The 13,635-nt window shown below is 41.1% G+C and overlaps 2 protein-coding genes across 17 annotated transcripts in view; one reads left to right on the top strand and one right to left on the bottom strand.

Annotated features, from left to right (window-relative positions):
- The window catches only part of DNAH7 (dynein axonemal heavy chain 7), a 270,100-nt gene extending 263,949 nt beyond the window's left edge, over nt 1-6,151 (top strand). For 10 of the 12 annotated variants that reach the window (XM_073306229.1, XM_073306230.1, XM_073306228.1 and 7 more), the window contains 5 exons: nt 105-335; nt 2,880-3,032; nt 3,855-4,032; nt 5,170-5,273; nt 5,759-6,151. In XM_073306229.1, coding sequence (XP_073162330.1) covers nt 105-335; nt 2,880-3,032; nt 3,855-4,032; nt 5,170-5,273; nt 5,759-5,965 — 873 coding nt within the window. In that variant the 3' untranslated portion in view covers nt 5,966-6,151. Of the gene's footprint in view, nt 1-104; nt 336-1,729; nt 3,033-3,854; nt 4,033-5,169; nt 5,274-5,758 lie in introns of those variants that run through there. The other 2 variants (XR_012154342.1, XM_073306231.1) reach the window with 2 other exon arrangements.
- A 5-nt stretch (nt 6,152-6,156) lies between these two features.
- Nucleotides 6,157-13,635, bottom strand: part of SLC39A10 (solute carrier family 39 member 10) — a 78,285-nt gene continuing 70,806 nt past the window's right edge. For 2 of the 5 annotated variants that reach the window (XM_073306241.1, XM_073306240.1), the window contains one exon: nt 6,157-9,426. In XM_073306241.1, coding sequence (XP_073162342.1) covers nt 9,268-9,426 — 159 coding nt within the window. In that variant the 3' untranslated portion in view covers nt 6,157-9,267. The remainder of the gene's footprint in view (nt 9,427-13,635) is intronic. The other 3 variants (XM_073306238.1, XM_073306239.1, XM_073306242.1) reach the window with 2 other exon arrangements.

The raw sequence follows: 13,635 nt of genomic DNA, 5'->3' as shown, positions 1-13,635 counted from the left end.
GCAATAAGAATATTTTTAACAATACTGATTTAATTAGTTTCTGTGTTTAAATATTTACTGGTATGTATAAGGAGACCTCATTTTTAACCTTTGGCTGTTTATAGTCTCGAGCCTCAGGTGCTGGTGCAAAATCAACAGATGAAATTGTTAATGAAGTAGCAGGTGACATCCTGAGCAAACTTCCCTCAGACTTCAGCATTGAGGCTGCAATGAGGAGATATCCGACCACCTACACACAGAGCATGAACACTGTACTTGTCCAAGAGATGGGTCGATTTAACAAGTTACTGCAGACAATAAGAGACTCCTGTGTTAACATCCAGAAAGCAATCAAGGTACACTGTACCAAATATTAAAAAAGCAAATTATTAGGGGCTAAATCCTGTGAACTGTTGCACCATCACCTTCAGTTGCAGGATGGAGCCATCTGTCTGATGCACTATGACAGTTCCTATATTATCGACTATTCAACAGTCCAGGTGCCAAATGGATGTAATACATTTGTATCACACAATTGTCTATATGTACAATGGAAGAGCAAAATACTGTCCTGCATAGTGCAGAGAAGCCATACTCACCTTCTGTGTTAGCAGGTTATAGCTCTGGGGTAATTTTTTTTTACTAGTTCTAAGCAACTTAAGCATCTAGGTCTCTTCTGAAAATAGGATTTAGGTGGACGTAGCTGAAGTGGAAGTTATTACAGTACGATTTAGGTGACAGTGAGAACCCCTGCTCAGCTGCTGCCTAATCATGGAGGACCATAAAATCCCTAAGAGTTTGAGTTTTCACTGTTACTATCTCCTAGGTGCCTAGCCACATAGCGTGAGGCACCTATGTCATGCTTATACCCCCACAGGATGCTCAAATGAGACTTTTCCGTACCTGCCTGGTCGACAGGGCCCAAACTAGTAGGCATTCTTAGGCACACAACCTCACACAGAATGAAAGGGGACGGTTCCTTTAAACCAGCAGTTTAGGATATTGAAGTGGGATGTGCAAGACCCAGATTGGAGTCTCTGTTTGAAGAAGTGATGTGACCTTAGGTTTCTCACCTCTGAGGTGAGCGCCCTAATCACTGGACAAGTGTTGGGCTTTCTGTTTCTCCTGTTTCAGCGGTTCCAGGGTGTATTAATAGTAAAACATATTGAGGCAGAGAGAAAGCGAAAAGGGTGCTATCGTCCAGTCTGAACTGTGAACCTATTCCTGGAGTTTGGGGCAGCTGCTAAAAGCCAGCCTCTGCTTGCAAAAACAAGAGCCATCACCCCAATTAATGCATAGTGGTTAGGGGACTCACCTAGGCTGGGGGAGATTTGGATGCAAGTCCCTGCTCTACCTGCCCTGGAGCAGGGACTTTTACTTATCTCTTCCTTCCAGGTGAGCCTTCTAATCCCAGGCAGGGGGTGTCTCTGAATCCCTCTTGTTGCAGCTGTTTCACTTTGTATAAGTAATTAGAGCAGGCAAGTAAAATGGCTCGCCCACATCACTACCCTAACCACCAGGTAGTAGAGTCAGTCTCTGTAGCCCAGTGACTAGTTATGTATACAAAGCGGAACAGTTTCAACAAGAAACAGAGCGAAAAATCCACTGGATTATAGGCAATAGCTTGGTGGTTAGGACCTGGGCTGTAGGGATTTGGGCAGGGATTTGACCCCCAGGTGTTCCACTTCCCAGCTGAGTACCCTTATCATGAGGCCAGGATATCTCACAATCCTGCTCTACTCACCCCCAGCTGCATTTATCTGGTTTCACCGCACTAGGGAGGCAGAGGTATTGGACTGCCTTCCTGAGTGAGGGCTTCAGCGTGTGCAAGAGTGCTGATCAGCTGTGGAGTTGCAGCAGCACTTAGGGGCTTTGTTCCTGTCTACAAGCAGAAACGTCTGGGCCTAAGAGACTTTCGGCACAAACGGGTTAGTGGTTTTGAAAAATCTCATTGGCACCTTTGAATAGCTGGCCCAAAGTTACTTTTGAAAATGGGATTTTAGGTTCCAGTGTCACTTTATCCATGGACATAAATGTGATTTCTCCCAGTCAGTATGAATTCACTGCAGGATCCCATAGGGAAAGCCAAAGGGTTTGGGAAGCGTGACATCTTGTCTAAAAACACGTATCAATATTTAGTGAATGTGGCAAGAAAAATTAAAGCTAGCTTTGGGTGTAACAGCAATTGGGATTGTTGCAGAGGAACACGGAGGCACCGCACATAAGCTGCTAAGTGCTCTGACCTAAAATGAGAGTTGAGGGTGCTCAGCCCTGCATTGCCTTGGGCCCTTAGCAATAGTAACTTTCAACTGTATCAGCATCCCCTTTTCAAACCTTAGTTTAGATAGACGACAAGTCATCAGGGACAGGATAAATACATGTAAAATAATGAAAGGCATAGGGGTGATGCAGTGGGGACTTGGATTCACATAATACAAGGTCAAGAAGGCATTAAAAATTTGAAAGGAAGTTAACGTGAGTAAAATGGAAATTCTTAGTCACACAGACATAGGTATGGCACTTCTGAATATTCAGAAAGGGCGGGAACTTTTATATTGGTAAGGAGAACAGCCAGAATAACAATAGTAAGGCTTGCCAAACCCAGTCGAGCATTGGAAGGGATATAAACCCTCACATTTCAGGACTCTAGGAAGAATCTTTCCCTACAGGCTATTTATTCTATAAGGGCATCTTGATGCTTTCTCTGAAGCATCTGCAACTGGTCACTGGTCTGATGCAGTATGACAATTCCTATGTTTCTAGGTTCTCTCAGTCTGGTGTGGCTAAAACTTCAATTAGAGCTGTTGGAGTAAGAGCACAGGGTTTTTTTGGGGGGTGGGGTGGGGGGTGTCTGAGCAGACAGGGCAGGGTAATTGTTTCCTTCTCCACATCTGCTTTAGGGACTGGTGGTGATGTCCTCTGAACTAGAAGAAGTGGTAAGCAGCATCTTGAAAGGCAGAATTCCAGGCATGTGGATGAATAAATCTTACCCAAGCCTCAAACCACTTGGCAGCTATGTGAATGACTTTCTTACCAGATTAAAGTTCTTACAGGTGAGCACATTGTGTTTAGGCAAATCTGCTCGATTGCTATATAATTTTTCTCTCGGTGGCAGGTGATACCAGAAGAGAATAGAAACACACAGGTATGTATTTTGCATAATGAATGTATAAGGAGTTTAGTTTGCAATGGTTGTGTACAGCAGTCTGCTCATCAGTGCATATAATAAACCACTACACTTTGTTATGTACCATACACCTCATTAAGATAGCTGCTGTCTGTTAAAACGCCTGCCTAACAGATGGGCAATATTGGTGCTCAAAGTGGATTCTCTAAAGGCCTCTTAACTGCCAACTGTTCCTGGCACACACGGTGTTGCAGCATTCAGTGAAGTTTAATAAATAACAGTATTACATTTATTAAAGCATAAGAAGAAAACACTGTTGATGGACCTTTCCACTGAATTGCTGAAGTTAGGAAATCATTTTAATGCTCACTTTCTAATACCCAATACTGTACTTACAGAAAATTGCTTGGGAATTTGATGGCTGAGGAGAGTAGCCACCAACTATGGAGGCCTTCCCCTCTAGGTTGCTGGTTCACATAAAGTGTGATTTGACACTGACTAAAATGTTTTATGATTATGTGATTCTAAACTAATGCTCACATTAAAAGCCACTTGAGGAACAGTAGCCAGTGGCATCTTGCACAACGTGGTCGTTAAAACAGTGTTTTTGTTGGCTCTCTAAAATATCACTGGCTTCTGCAAAAAAAGACAACTTTTTGTGATATGGCTTTTACTACTATCCTAAATTACTTTTTGCCTCCTAATGATTTCAAGGTACATTTTTTTCTCTCTCGTTTTTCTGCTGTAGCTATGGTATGAACATGGAACTCCACCAGTCTTTTGGCTTTCAGGATTTTTCTTCACTCAAGCCTTCTTAACCGGTGCCCAGCAGAACTATGCCAGAAAATACACCATTCCAATTGATCTACTAGGGTTTGACTATGAAGTGCTGGAGGACAAGGAATACAAAAATGCTCCTGAAGATGGTAAACTTTATTAGCCACCTACACTGGTGTAGGAAGTGTTATTTAGGGGTTACAGGTAGATACATTCCTGGCATTAACAGGCATTAAGCACTTAATGCACAGAATCCTGGAAAATATAAGCCCCAATGGAGGCTTGCACATTAAAGGCATAGAAATGACAACATTCAACAAAATTCCTTTTGAATAACTCTCTAGTAGAACATCACAAATTAAACATCAGCAAGACTATTCAGCTTATGTAGTGTCTGGTCAGTGGACCTCCTGAAGCAGGATTGTTCCATACGCTATGTTAACTGGGGCAGATCCTCAGTGGAGCTATGACAATTTACACCAGATGAGGATCTGGTCAAGTGCTTTACCAGTATCTACCACTTGCCTTAAACTTTTCCACTATCTAACAGATCTCAAGTCATATTTATCCTGAATTTTGCTGTTCTTCATTTCACCCTATTACTTTAGTTCTGTGCCCAGTATTTAGAACATTTCACTAACCCAGCCGTGGGTCGTGACCCTGTTTTAATGGGGTCACCAGGGCTGGCTTACACTTGCTGAGACCCAGGGCTGAAGTTGAAGCCCAAGCTCCACCACCTTGGGCTGAAGCATGAGGACTTCAGCCCTGGGTGGTGGGGCTTAGGTTACAGGCCCCCTGCCTGGCTTGAGTTTTATCTTTGAGTAGCTATTAAGTGCCAGCCAACATTCAGAGAGTTGGATACAGTATAGTTACTAAGAAATACCGACATTAAGTGAACATGGAGAATGAGGAACCAAAAAGACCATACCCAACTGAAGATTGCCAAACTACAAGGAGGGACGGTCAAGGGCTGTGGCTGGAGTGCAAAGTAATCAGGGATTATGAGGAAGGAGGCATAAAAGTCAGCCCCATTCCTACTAGGGACTCCAACATAGCCAGGCTACCCCCCTCAGAGGACATGGGCAGTCTCAACTTTTGTCCCACCTGAGGGATACTGGGTCAAAAAACTGGCACACGGATTTCTGTATTATTCAGTTGCACGAAAGCCTCCTGCATGATCTAAACAGTGTATGATTAAAAAAAAGTGGACCTAATTTCACACTGACTTCTAGTACGTTTTGGTTTCTGTGCCTAAACATCTTTTTATAACTTTCTGCTTAATTCAGGGGTCTACATTCGAGGATTGTTCCTGGATGGAGCTCGCTGGGACAGAAAAACTAAGAAGCTCGCAGAATCTTATCCGAAAATCCTCTATGATACAGTACCTGTGGTCAGTGTGTGTGTGTGTGTGTGTGTGTGTTACTACTCTTCACTCCAGACCTAATCATATGACAGTCTAACATGGCAGGCTTAGCTTCTCACAATAATGTTTTAAAGGAGTACAAAACAACACTTTTTTTTTTTTTCTAAGTAAAAACTTTTGCCATCAGAGCTACCTCAGTCACTGTCACCACATGGCTGTGTGGCGACCAATATATATATATATATATTTTTACATATATTGAACTGAAAATATTTTGAGCAGCAGATCAGGCAATTTGTATGCAACAGAAGCACTGAGCATCCACAGTTCATACTGAAGTTAAGGGGAGGACTTTTTGTAGGGATGGGAAGGCGCACTCAGCACTTTTCTGGATTATGCACAAGTTCCTGGTGAACTACAAGTTTAGGAAGTATTTAGTGAGTTGTGACCCAATGTAAAGACTTACAAACTTTATCCAGACAGGTAAAGGGTTTATTCTGTACTTTTCATAGATGTGGTTAAAGCCTTGCAAGAGGTCAGACATTTCACAACGACCAAGTTACACTGCTCCAGTGTACAAGACCAGTGAGAGAAGAGGAACCCTCTCCACAACAGGACATTCGACCAACTTCGTGATAGCAATGATTCTTCCTTCGGATAAACCGGAACAACACTGGATTGGACGGGGTGTGGCACTATTATGCCAGCTTAATTCCTAAATTTAGCATGGACACTTGTAGATGCTTATTTTTTAGATGAATCATTTGTGTAAGATGCATTTCAATTTTTAAATAGTACTGTCTAGTGAAATCAAAATATTTAAATAAATCCATTACACTCCTGCCTTTCAAGAGATTTAAAAAAAGACTAAAATGTAAAATAAAGCTGTGTCATAAAACTTTATAAAAACCAACCAGTATGTTTGCTCATTGAATAATTTTATTTTCTGAAGCTCCTTATAAATAAGGAACATACATAAAATGAACACAACACTGCTGACAATGAACAAAACAGCATTTGATCATTCCCAGCTTTATAAAAATTATTTAAATGATTTAGTTTAACAAAAAAAGATTTATAGCTCAGCAAGTATCTTGTAGGACCATAATCACATTTTTAAACTATAAATCATAATGGAAAAAATCCACACTGCATCTAGCTACTACAGTATTTTCTAAGCATAATCACTGCTGATTGAGTGCAATGTGATCTACATCAAAATTCATATGGGATGTCACACAGTGACAGCATTGTAATATACAAGTAACATTTATGCCCTCCAACGAATACATGTTAAATGAGACTGTATTCAAGCAGAATGGAATGTTGAAGCCAAGTACACTGAAATTCAGATAGTCTGTAACTTGACATAAAACTACATTGAATTGGTTTGAAATTAAACACTGGTGGAAACCTACAGAAGAAGCCACAGTTGTTATATTGCTCTTCACAATCACAATAAATAGTAGCAAACAAGGAAACAAATTCCATTCTTAGTGGAAAATGCAATACCTAATGCTTTAATATGGCCATGTTTTTCCAAGTGGGAAAAAGGTCTTCTGGAAAGTTAGTACCTTAGTACCATTTTCAAATGTGAATTGGGCACTTAAACCCCTTGATACCTTTGAGGATCGGGGCCTAACTCCCATTGATTTCAATAGGAGTTAGGCACCTAAATACCTTTGAGTAGCTGGACCTTCGTCTCATTGAAATTCAGTGGCACTTATGCTCCTAAAGCCTGTTCTACGCCTAAAACTTAGCTTGACCTAGCTACGGTGGTCGGGGTGTGAAATAAGAGACGCAGTTAGATGGGTCTAAGCACAGGTATAGACACTGCTCACTTGACAAAAGAATTCTGCTGGTGACCTAACCACTGCCTCTTGATTTACCAGTGACAGAAAAACCACCACTGTAGCAAGTGTCTGCACAGCAGCAGTGTAGACATATCTTTATACTCCTAAGTCATTTAGTTGCTTTTGAACATTTTCCCTAGCATATTTGTTACAAAAATCCACTCTAAAAACATTAAATGAGATGATGTCTGTGCCAATTAGGGTCTGATCTAATGTTTTTATGTGCAAAATTCCAACTGACTTCAGTGTGTGTTGTGCATCAAGGACTGCACAATTGTACCCTTGACTTTGACGTCTTCACTGAGGAAGCCACACCTTTTACAGAATGGACACTTAATACTGTATATGCAAGTTCCTTGATACTGCATTAGGAACAAATACTGGCAGGAGCCAACTTATATCTTTAAAATGTACAGACTGTTCTGGGGGGGAAGGGAGTGGCTGAGAAAAAGGAACAACTCTATCACTAAACTGAAGGGTCAAAAGGAACAGGAACACAGATTAATTTTAAACCAGAATGATGCTGCTGACTGGCTCACTCAGATGTTAAACCAATGCAATTTTAGCAACTACACTGATGCTAAGCAGACTGAAACAAAACTTGACAGTGTGCAGCAACATACAGCTTACCTGGCAGACATAAAAATGAAAACTAGAACAGCAAGTTAAAAGAAGACCACCACCATGCTTAGGATTGGTCCTAGATTATCAAGTCAGACTGCAGAATTAACAGGGCTTGTACATCGCACAAATTCACAATTTTACTAGGACAGCTGGGGAGAAAAGAAACTAATTTACATCTGGCAATACAAGCACCTTTGCTTACTGCCAAGGTAACCTGCTAGAATCAGTTTAAGGATTTTGATGGTTCACCCTATCCTCCTAACTCACACGTACCGGTAATTTAATGACAGCTGCATTTATATACCCTAGATACCTAAGATCTAACAAATGTTAAAAAATATTAACTCCTTTATGCTGGAAATGGGAATCTTCTAGCACATAGTCTATTGCCTGCAATAGCTGGTGCTATAAACTCTGATGCCAGGGCATGGAAGTAATACATTCAGACCTGATATTACAGCATTGTAAATGACCCACCAGTACTACATATACAGGGCATTCTTTTTTTTTAATATAATCTTTGTACCTGGGTTCAGTACATTGGATTTCAGAAGCTATTACTGTAAAAAGGAGACAAAATTTGAATCCCAAAATAAATTCAACTGTTAAAACTGAGAAATTCCACTATGGATCCTTTGTTAGAGGTGCGTTTGCACAAACTCACAGCCACAATTTATCAGTAGTTTAGGTGTTAAGTGGCACCCAATATTCAGCATGTTTAGCTTCTCAAGCAAGAATCAGGAATAGCCCATTAACCTTCTGACATCAGGGACTTCCCCAAGTTAATACTAACTCTACTTCATCTTCCTACCAATAGCAAGGAGCTAACATCAAATAAATCTTAATCAGGAAAACGGATCCTCAATGGAAAGAGCTCTTTGCAGCCGATTACACAGGCCTGTGCATATTGCAACAGTCTGCCTCCTTAAACACAAATTTTAGAACAATGAAATGCAGTTTAAGGTGTATATCAACATGTTTTAAACAGATTTTTTTAGGTTTAAAAAAGCACAGTTTTTCCAGTCAGGTGCTAAGTGTAGCATTTAATTGTCTTAGGGTAACATCCACCATTGTGCAGAGGGCCAGCATGAGGTATACATGGCATGTAAGCCTTACGTGGGAATTACACAGCACAAAGACCTTGTGCAGGCCCATTGCAGAGGGATGGATTTCACCTTTAAAGTTTTGTGGATTCTGTTCAACTGTAATGTGAAAAGACATTTCCAGAACAGACTAGGTCTTTCACTGCATGCTGATTTGTAAACAGTTGCACAATGCTTCACGTACAGCACACACAACTTTGTCTTTTCATATGCAACATTTCCGACTTAAGTTCGGTCACTTGCGTTTGGAAGGTACAGTATGTGCACCATGTCTTATTTTAGTTAGCAAGCAGCGAAAGTTAATCTATGCGGGAACAGACAGACTGTACTTGTGTAGTAGTGCGAGCCACTGCCTTCTCGCTGAGCAATGTGCGTACAGTACAACAGTGCAGCCTCAAAGCCATACAGTAACACTGGAACCATAGCAGTTTCCGGAAATGGTCAAAACTGGATGTCAAACACAATTTTATCTTCATACAGTGCAATCACCAGCATGATAGCAAATCCAAGGAGCAACCCTAAATTCTGGAGAATGAATTGCCCCACTGGACAATATCCATGTTCTTCATTATCGCCATCTCCATGAAGCATTTCTGGAAGCTGAAAAAGGAAACGTTTTACAATAGTTTACAAATACTGTGATGGAAGTGAAATAACTGTCTAGCTCATAATAGCAATACCGAGATTCAGTTAGAAAAATCATCAACTAAATAAAGTGCAACTGGAGTAGCAGCATGCCTAGAGGTAGTCAATAAAACACCACCTGATCTTGACCTTGATCTTGATCTCATAAAACCGTTGTCACCAACCAATTCTATACTTTTTAAAAGAGACTAGTAAGCTACAGCATCCTCCTTTGGGCATTCCAATGTAGTGTTCTGGCCACTGTGTTGCTTGCTTATGTTGAATGTAAGCTCCTCACTGCACGTCTACACAAACTCTTACTGTGTGGCAAGCTGGGACATAAGTGCAGCATGCTGCACGCTGACTGTCTGTATGGACCTGCTGATGTGCACTAAATTTTCCCTAGTGTGCATTAATGTACTGTGGTTTGAAACACCCCAGCTTGCTGCACCCTAACAGTTTGTGTAGACATACCCTTCGGATAGGAACCATGCCTACTTCCTTTGAGTTTTGCTCTTTTGAGTTAAAAGTTAAATAATTCTATTCAAGAAAACCCACACAATCTCTGAGGTAAACACCTCTATTACAAAGGAAGTGTAAAAATGCTTTGTATATTGCTCCAGTAATTAAACTGATATAAATACATTGTTGATATTGAGGATTTTATACAGATTGAGCTAATGAATTCTGACATTTTTTGCCATAGTGCAAGCTTATTGGCAGGAAAGATAAGTTTTCCCCTTATGAGTTCTCAGAAAATTCCATAATCTACTTTTATTAGTGCATCCACAGCTGTTACTCAAGTTTAACAGCGATGTATGACTAATTAATTACATTTATTTATCAATACCTCTAAAGTATAAAAGTAATAGGAAACAACATGTAATTGTGTCAATTCAAGAGAAATTCCACGTAAGCAATTAAAAAAAATGTGGATCTTCTTGACTTGCCTCGTTAGAGATGAAGGCCAAACAGTACTGAACATTTGTATCTAAAAGAATCATGAACTTAACATTGGAAGCTCTGAAATTAAATGGGACACTTTCTAGCACAACCACAATATCTACAAACAGAAATAATTTTTTAATAATGCAATTTCAAATCCCTACACAAGAAGAGCATGAGGAAAAATAAATGTAATTCTTTCCTTCATCCAAGGAACTCCTTACCTCAAGAAGAGACTTTCATACATAATGCAGGAGAAAAATACAATAAAGGAATTGTCTTCTAGTTAGAAGACTTAAGTAATCCACAGAGAAATCAAGCTTGCTGATCTGGAATTCCGATTTATAAATTCTTTATGATGATAGGCACTGCTTTTTGTGTATTGGTTATTCTTAATACCTGAATACACTACAAGTATCAGGAAAGAATGTGACATGTTGTCAAGCCTGTGGCTTCTAACCGGACATGCATATACAACACTCTGCTCGTAGCAGTAGACAGCACAAGGCATCTGGTGACTTTAAAAAGCGTTGAGACCTTAAATTTCTTAAAAAAAAATACTTTTTGGACCAATACCTTCATTAATTAGTTCTGCAGCAGGCTAGACAGCTGAGCAAACAGCTATCAATAAGTCATACTATGGTGTTCTTACAGGATATCCTAGGTCATGAAGCATAATGAAGAGAGTCCCAGTCTCACACTGTGAAAGATCGCAAACTTCCTATTCATGTTAGCAGACAAGATTTGTTGAAGAAATGAATTTACATTACGAGTGAGTTCTGTTCATAAAGTAATACAAAAACCTAATCAGAGAATTGTGTGGGAACTGCTACTGCCAATTCTCTCTTCCACATCTGCACTATCTGGAAGAAGCATCCATAATTCAAGTTTTGTAATCAACTTCTACAAAGAGACAACACTGGTATTCCACATCCATAACCACTTTCAAGGCTACTCATTCTCCAAACTATATTCTAGCATTTCATTTAAAATATAGGAAAAATGCAATGCTGTGTGGCCGTAGAAGATAAATACATTCCTCATTCATGAGCACAAATAAATGAGAGTTGAGTTCTTGGAAGAGAAGACATTATCTTCTATATATTCACAGTTCTGTCACATATCCCTGCTCCCTCCCACTCCCACAAACAACTGTAGAAACGAACAGCAGGTTCAAGACCCTTTTAGAGTATGTCTACATTGCAGCTGGTGTGCAAGACGACAAACCTGTGTGATTTTTCACACACTACTTCTACCAGAATGTTTTGGCCACTCCTCTGAGTAGATCCTGGCCTGTCTTGCACTCTAGATGTGATGGAGCAGACAGCACTACAGCCTCATCAGGGGAAGATGAAGAAGTGGCAGCTGGAGAAAGTTCAGAAGGGTGGTGATGTTTCTCAGGGCTCTGAAGTTGTGGTGGTGGAGCAGGAAACTCCTGAGGTTACTGACGCGGTTGAACTCTCAGACTCAACAAGGGAGCGGAATCTTACCCTGGAGTGGATAGAGGAGATGGGTCTTCTAAAGTGAGGAAGGCCCTAGGAGCCTAGTAGGACCAGGAATGAGGGCTACAGACATGTTGTCTACAAAACGTGTGTGTGTGTACACACCAGGGGAAACCCCAGTGCTTATAACGTCTATGCCTGTTTTGATTGTGCATGCACCCTTGGACTCCCTGTCAGAGAACAGACTCTCCCAGCTCTTGTTTGAGACTGATGGAGAATGAATAGTCCTGCTGTAGAAGTGGAGCAGACCTCGTAGGAGTCCCTAAGATTTGTTTAGGGATCTCCCTCACTGGTGCTGTACGTACAATCTGTGCCAACAGCCTGCCAGAGCTTGATATTCTAACTGCTGAAGATAGTAAAGGACGCTCAGGAAATTCAGACACCACCAAATCCCTCAGTACCACAAAGCTCAGTGTTGATACAGCCACTACTGATGAAAATAAATTATAAATCTTCAGGACTGGAGTAGACAGCGTCAATGACTATGACACTGATGAAGCTGGTACTGATACAGAAAACACTGCTGCTGAACTCCTTAAAAACAATACTGCAGCATCTGTGTAGGTGACTGCTATGGGCTGTTCTTACGTTGGTACCGACATGGGTACTAGGGTGCCATGGGAAACCATATTCATATTCAGGCTTTGAGCAACCCTTAAGACAAGGCTATCTCTGCCCTTTTCTCTTAGAAGGTCCTACTCAGTCATCTATTCTTATGCTCTTTGGAAGAGCAATGATGAAGCCCCACCCACAGTCAGACAAGGATTCGGGAACCGAAATCTCTGTGGACTGAGATGAAGAGGCTGGAGCCTGGGAACTGGTAGTGGCTGGGGCACTCTTAGAAGAAGACTGCTCAGATCTGAGTCAGTCTTGTGTATTGGATCAGAAGCAGGTCTTAGATTTATCCAGAGAAACAGTTTACGTGAGCGTCTCTTACTCTGAGTTTGTTTTGAAAATGAACCACAAATAGAACATTTGGCTAAACAAAATGAACATTTTGAGTGGCCAGCATTAAAAGATATATAGCCATCTTGCATAAGGGACAATACTTAAAGCAGGGGGATTTTTGTTCAACCATAAAGGATGAAGACCTGGTACCAGGTAACAAAGACAAAAAAATCGTGCGGGGCGGGGGGAGACTGACTAACAAATTAGCTTAATAACCAAAAACCACAAAACCATCAAAATACGGTATTCAAACTAGCCTACAGTCAGCAATAGCTAGAAGTTGAGCAAACTCACTGTGCTGGTGCTCTAGAGTAAAGGACACTAACAGCAGTTCCATTTTTCAGCCATGTGCAATAATAAAGATCTGAGGGATGGTTGTCCTTGCTCCACCCTTTTGTGCTCTTAGGTGCGAGGGCACTTAGCGTGCAGGCATGGGCCAAAAGACGCCACACCAAAAGTGGAACACACATCAATCATCACTGAAGTTAAGATTTTATCACGGTTATTTTAAGTAAAAGTCAGGGACAGGTCGCATTAGAAAAATTTTTATGGAAGCTGGTGGCCTGTCCCTGACTTTTACTAAAAATAAGGGAGGCGCATGACAGGGGATGACTGAAGCCTGAGGGGTGTATGTGAGAGAATGAGCCCTGAGGCGTGGTGGGAAGGGGAGAAAGCCTGTGCAGCTGAGGGCTGCCCCCACCAGCTGACAGCTCAGGCCCCACTGCCCTAGGATGAAGCAGAAAATGTCACAGAGGTCCATGGAATCTATGACTTCCGTGACATAACCTTA

The sequence above is a fragment of the Lepidochelys kempii genome, chromosome 11 (genome assembly GCF_965140265.1).
Source record: "Lepidochelys kempii isolate rLepKem1 chromosome 11, rLepKem1.hap2, whole genome shotgun sequence".
Taxonomy (NCBI): domain Eukaryota; kingdom Metazoa; phylum Chordata; order Testudines; family Cheloniidae; genus Lepidochelys; species Lepidochelys kempii.
Note: the sequence above shows the minus strand (reverse complement) of the source record. Positions and strands in the feature narration are given on the sequence as shown.